General features: G+C 32.1%; 1 protein-coding gene across 1 annotated transcript in view; it reads left to right on the top strand.

Moving 5' to 3' along the window:
* The first annotated feature begins 2,948 nt into the window (after window positions 1-2,948).
* LOC125049302 (protein white) overlaps window positions 2,949-6,672 on the top strand; it is a 38,206-nt gene continuing 34,482 nt past the window's right edge. Inside the window, exon 1 of the mRNA XM_047648448.1 lies at window positions 2,949-3,200. Within this exon, the coding sequence (XP_047504404.1) occupies window positions 3,117-3,200 (84 nt within the window). The 5' untranslated portion in view covers window positions 2,949-3,116. The remainder of the gene's footprint in view (window positions 3,201-6,672) is intronic.

The following is a 6,672-nucleotide window of genomic DNA, read 5'->3' as shown; positions in this document are numbered from 1 at the left end:
TACATAAATAACTTAATTTTACGGTCGACTTGTGACCATGCACGCAGGGACACGTGTATGACAGGTGTATTTTAATGATGAGCTATAAACAGCTGAAGAGAGAAAGTAAGTTTAACGCTCGAATCGTCTGGTCGTTCTAGCGTATCGATTGGAAATGATAAACTTGATATACTAGCGACCCGATATCGGGTAGACCGGAATTTACGGAACCTTCCAAAACCAAGACAAATTTTTCTTGTGGTTTTTATATTTAGTAAGTGGTTATTAGTAGTAAAATACAATTTTAACTGATTTTTTTCAGGAATATTCTACTCATAAATTGAACAGATTTTAACATAAAAGGGTTTTAGTAAAATTGTCGATTCAATTGAAACATTTAATCGGAACACTATTTTGGGCGACAGCTATAGACTCGTTTATTATAATAAGGTTTTACCATTCGTAATTGCTACGAGCCGTCGCTTATTCATATCGTGTTAGACAAATATATATAAAGGTTGGAATTTCGAGCAGAGGTGGTGTGTGGCAGACATTTTGGCTGTGATATGCACGTCTGTTTTAAATAATTCTCGGTTTGAAGACGGTGTTTCGATATTTTTAGGTATTTAGATGTAATTGAGCGAATGCTTGGTAGCTTTAGGTGCTTGTATACTCAATATATTTAAATTTTTAATGGAGGTGTTTCTGCCACCATCACTCTCTGTTTCATGCATGAGTTGTTCAGTAGCTTTTCTAATATCTAGTTTTAGTTATTCGTAGAGGTCTTAGGGTCAAGAAAAGAGCGTATCCATTCTTAAAAGGCCGCCAATTCACTCGCGAGAGCACTGTGTATATGTGCGGCGCTATCACTTGGCATCAGCTGAGCCTCCTGGTAGTTTATCCCCTATAGAAAAAAAATTCTATGCACGAGGAAGGAAAATTGGAAATGGGCATGGTTCGTGTCAGGCACAGGCCTCTATGCAAAAATTAGTCGGCCCCATAGTGTTAGTGTAGCAGTATTATAATGTAGGGTTTTTTTTGTATAACGTCTGACTACCTCATGGTGTCGTGTACTGAACTTAGGTTTATTTGTAGCCAAATACACAAGCGATCAAATGAAGCGCGTTAGCTGTATTAGCCAGCCAGTGGGATTTGTGTATTCAAACATCAGTTTGTCATTTACATATTATAATATAGATCTCGGCACGTGGGGGAAAGCTCGCACAAGATAATAATATTTACCCGAAGATTCAGACCAGAAATGTAGCCCCAACAATTCCGTATTTGATTTTCACGGGAGTCATAATTCGTGCTAAGTCTCATTTCTGAATCTCACCCGTAGATTCGTGACTAAGTGTGACCCTCTTATGTCAGAAACGTTTCGGATTTGACATACAGGATTCATCAGAGCTAGCTGTTCTGTCAAAATCCTATCATCATTTGACAGATGGGATTCTTAGTTTGCACGTAAATTGGTACACGATGTAAATTGGTACACGTTGTAAATTGGTACACGTTGTAAATTGACAACTTACGTGCCGGGAACTATACGACAATAACAATTTAAGATTAACAACTGCCAATTTAAGTTTAAGTTAAGCATTTTCATAACTTGCTTGAGATTTCTAAGTTATTAAAGTTGATACAAAACTTTCTCTCACTTAAAAATAAAAAAAAACATTAAGTAATTGATTTTATATTAAAGTGTTTGAATGTTGAACCGATTATAATTACATCAGCAATTAATTATCAATTATTATTAAATTGCTACGGTGAAATGATAATTTCACCATATTTTTTAATAATACGAAATTAAGATTTTTTTGCATCGAATACTGTTAATAGAAAAATTGTTAACTTATAATAAAATTATACGTATGAAATTTCAGGAACATGTTTCATATTATAATTATCTGCCATAACAATAGAATCCGGTCATATTTTTGTCGCATCAACTGTTCGGTGACAATTTACAGCTTAAAAATGACGTTTCTATTATATTGACGTCGAATGCAAACTAGTATGCTTCCCTTTAGTGCTAAATATCTTATAAATTTATACGATTTTATACAAATAAGTTTAAGTACACGAACTGCGTTTGTGCAATGTAAATATTATTTATATTATATAAGCATGGGAGCTTGTTCGTTGAATGTGTGGTGGTACTACTGTTTTGTGGCGAAAATCCAAAGATATGCCTTATCGAACGTGAACCAGAAATTTTTGTTTTCAATAAAATTGCAGAGTTTTGAGGGTTGGTTTAATTTTTAACGTCCAGTAGTGCCAAAATATTGATTGTTTCGTACTGTTGAATCTGTATAGAATTCACCAAATAATGCATGAGAGCACGTGTGATAAGTTTAGTTTATAGTATACATTAGCCATATATTTAGATTTCACGATACATCTCAAGTCTGCATACAATAGTTCCTTTGTTGTGTCATTTATCATATACTTACAAGTTACACAAATGTAAAACATATTCGTTTATTGTATAAATATAATAATTGTAATTTTATTGCTATCTCAAATATGATTTTTGAATAAACAATTAAATATTATAATCAATTTGTTTTCTTCATAGCTTCAGAAATACGGTAGATTTTGTTTTCGTATTTCCATTTTATGTACTTGTGTTTTTAAATTAAGTGTTTTATTAGAACGAAATGTGAAAAAGCATTTAAAAATTAGCAATATAAATATTCTTCAATATAATATTCTCCAAAAATTTCGAAACATCAGCAAAAATATTTTGGTGTGTATATTTTTTGTACCTATAATCGGTTCGGATATATACAATTATATCTTCGATCGTATAAAACGCGCAAAGTAAATTAACGCAAAATCTCGACATATTTAGACACATTAGCTTATCACTATCTCAATATTATCCAAGAAAATAGTATATTGTCTATAGTAGAAGACAAAGAATGATGAGCTAAGGAATGATTTACGTGCTCGAGAGTCGAGACTCGAGGCGCACAGTAACGCGACCACCGTCAACCGAAACGCATCGCTAGCGCGCGCTGTCGAATTCCCGCCAATTAAAATATCAATATAAGTGTAACCTGTTTACTGGATGTGTGTGATGTCTGTGTGATTTTTTTATATTTTTTTTAATTGCTTAAAAAATCAAAATGACTGCCGGATCGGAAGAACATGAGCCCCTTATTACATCCTCCGTGGATCAGCAGAGGGTGACATATAATAATTCTCCCCAGGTAAGAACATAGTTTGATTTTATTAGATTATGTGCTAAAAGATTTACTGTAGTAATAAAAATAACTAAGATTATTTTAAGATTTCGTAACACTGTGTAATGGAATTTTAATGAGGATTCTTAGAATTATTAATTGTTATTTATTATATTCATATCTTGAATAACGATTTAAATAAACATCGTAAACTTGTATAAAATAGATAGGTTCCCTACATATCTATTTTATACAAATTAAAATATATAGATGTGAACGGACGCGTGAACCACGTGAGCTTTATAGAGCCTTAATTAATTTATTATTGTGTGTAAATCAACACAGCAAAAAGTTAACTAGCTTCATAATAAGAGTTTGGATTAAGTTTAAAAAAAGTCTGTGACGTTCTAGATTGCCGGAACAGATAAATGTAACATTAGTTATGATTCTTTAATAAATATAATATAAAATTAAGCTAAGCATATAAAATTTAATGAACACAAGATTTCGTTGGTTTTAACTGGTTTTTATATAAACGGATAAATAAAATCTGATTTAACATTTACATTTAAAATGCTTCGTGCTTTGATCGGTTATAACTGAATTCTTATTAAAAAAACAACTATGTAGGTAGTTAGCCGCCATATTATTATGACATATTATATATCTGTATTAAAGAAGGCTTACAATAAACCTTGAGTTCCTTGCATTAAATAAGAAATAATGCTTAAGACAACAACAGTCCACGCACGGCTGTCGATTTGTAAAAAAGTACAGGTGTTTTTTTTTAAATTCTCTATTGAAGATGTGGTCTCCTAATTAGGTATGTGGCGAACTAGTTTTAGTACATAATGAAATTATTTAAGAGGCTGTGGAATGCTTAGACGTGAAGTTAACGGTAAAGGGGCGATTGATTAATAAAAAACTTTTCACATACTTCCTTGGTTGTTCTCATTTGAAAACCCAAAAAGACAATTAAAAGTACTGTTAGTAGCTACTAAATATTTCCACAACCATGAGATCGTGGGTTATAAACCCCGTGTGCGATGATTGTCTTACTAAGCACAAATAACAACGAGGATGTTTAGCTCACAAGCATATCTCTTTGCTCTGGCATCTCTCTATTTCGTTCTGCCATTTTTCGGCTATTCAGATAGAACCCCTCAGTTTGTCACATAACCAGCTTGTCCAAAGTGGCAACGCGCAAAGTTGGGTTCTATTTTAACATCTCGTTGAGTCTTGTAATATTTTGTTACTACTAGATTCTTGAAGCGTCTTTGTACAGCCCTGTTTACGGTAAATTTCTCGAATCACGGCTCAACCTTAAAACAGCTCCAATTTTTTTCTATCCTTCTTTACGACTAGTATGTAGTGCCCCAAGTAATATAAAGGAGGCACATAGCTTTGGACACCTTAAACAAATTTAAAAAACTGATATTTTTACATGCATAATGTACATAAATGATATGGTCACAGTTCCCAGTGAATTAGGTTAAAGCCAAAAATGTGTACATTCTCTCATTCAATCATGATGTTGTAATTAAATTCTATGGGGTTAAAGAACATACACCACCACATTATTGCATGGGTGTACCATTGCCGAGTGATGAAAACATGTAGAAAAAATTTGGAGCTGTTTTAAGATCGAGCCCTTCGCCGTGGTTTCGACAAACATACCCTATTTACTTTTTACTTTATTGGATCTATTATCTCTGGGCCCTGTGCTCTAATTGTCACAACGCAAGCTCAACTCGCTGTATTCATTTAATTATTTACAAAAATATAATATTGTCTTTACGGGAGACCCTTAATTAACAAGAATTTAAATCTAAAAAATACCCACACGATAAACGAACATTAAAATTTAATTACGAATAACAAGCTGAAGAATATTAAGACTAATGAACCTGAAATCGATAAAAAAAACTTAAGAACAGTGCACTATAGGCACTGACAAATAGTGGAACTCTTGACAGTTTACTCAATGGACAATGAAAAATGTCCGTTAATGTATGTAGTTCATTCAATATCGTATAATCTGTGCGCTTTTAAGAAGGTTCTAGTCATCAAGCATTGTTTAGGCATTATATGTAGTACTGCCGAATCCTTTCTACCCTTGCCATGTAACAATTTTACTAAGTACACGTTAAGTTAGACACGCTATATCAAATAATAATACGAATCGAGGAAGTGAAATCGCCATATGACATTCTGTTTTATACTGTGGAATTTTACTAAAAAGCGTTGGTTATAAACCGGTTATGGACAATCAGATCATTAAAACGGGTCGATCCAAATTACTGTATAAAGACTTTTCTTATTGGATCTAGATTCAGAACTTATGAAATAAACCCATCGTGTTTGACTGTCATAATTAACTTTGGTGTAATTAATGGGTTTATAGAGAACGAAAAAATCATAACCGTTGTTCAAGAGGGCTGCTTCATAATCTTTGGGCATTTTTTAAATTTATTTATTATTGAATGTGTTTGAAGATTTGTTCGACTTCCTGACGACGGTAAATTTCCTTGTTATATTAGTAAAGGTAATTGCTACAAAAACAAGTTTATCTAATTACTTTATGAAACTGACTAACTATAAAAAATATATAGTTTTACGCGTGATTTAGAATTTTATTGCCATTTAGGAATGAGGCAGGTATATAAAATCATTACAATGTTACATTTAATCTTAGATTTCTTCGTCGAAAAACGTTTGATTCTATAGAATTTACGTGGCGTAACGCTTACCACACGTTATTAGGCACCGGAGCACATACAACACGATTATATGGGTGGCTATTATTAAGAATGAATCGTATTTTTCAACTCAATCAACATCCATTAAATTTCACTTTATGAACGATTTACCCATAGCCCTTAACTGTGTAATTTTCGTTATGATAATATTTTTTCTATTGACAATAATTGGCTTCTATAACTTCTTATAGTCATAATAAATATTTAGCATTCTTAGCATTCTGATTCAATAAGGGAGAGGTGTCTCTCTTAAACTTTTATTTCCATCAGTCTAGAGGGCATCCAGCGTAAAAAAAACAGCGTGATTGGTCTTAAAACACAAGAAAAGAACATTTTTTTTTTTAATTTTGATCGAATATTACGAGGATTTTAACTAAATATTAATGTAACATTTCGTTTGTAGAGGTTAATTTTACGGCATTAATTAAGTTTTAAGCTTAACACGTATTGTGTAATAAGTTGTAGCAAGGTCAACTAATTTCATCAGTCGGTCTATAAAAACTCGGAAACTAGTTTTGGTAGGTTGTCCCACGATTTAAGATACATTCTTAATAGCGAGATATTTTCCCAAAATTATTTCTATTTTACACAATAGGATTTACCGACTTACTGTTGTATTGTTATTTTTGTACCAAGAATTTTATTAGTAGATTTAAATTAATATTTTTACTTTTGCACAATTGGTAATTTTTTAATTATTAGCTGTATATATTATGTTAATTATTTTAAATTATGACTTC

This window comes from Pieris napi, chromosome 5 (assembly GCF_905475465.1).
Source record: "Pieris napi chromosome 5, ilPieNapi1.2, whole genome shotgun sequence".
Classification (NCBI taxonomy): domain Eukaryota; kingdom Metazoa; phylum Arthropoda; class Insecta; order Lepidoptera; family Pieridae; genus Pieris; species Pieris napi.
The sequence above is the reverse complement of the archived record's forward strand: the minus strand, read 5'-3'. Positions and strand labels throughout refer to the sequence as shown.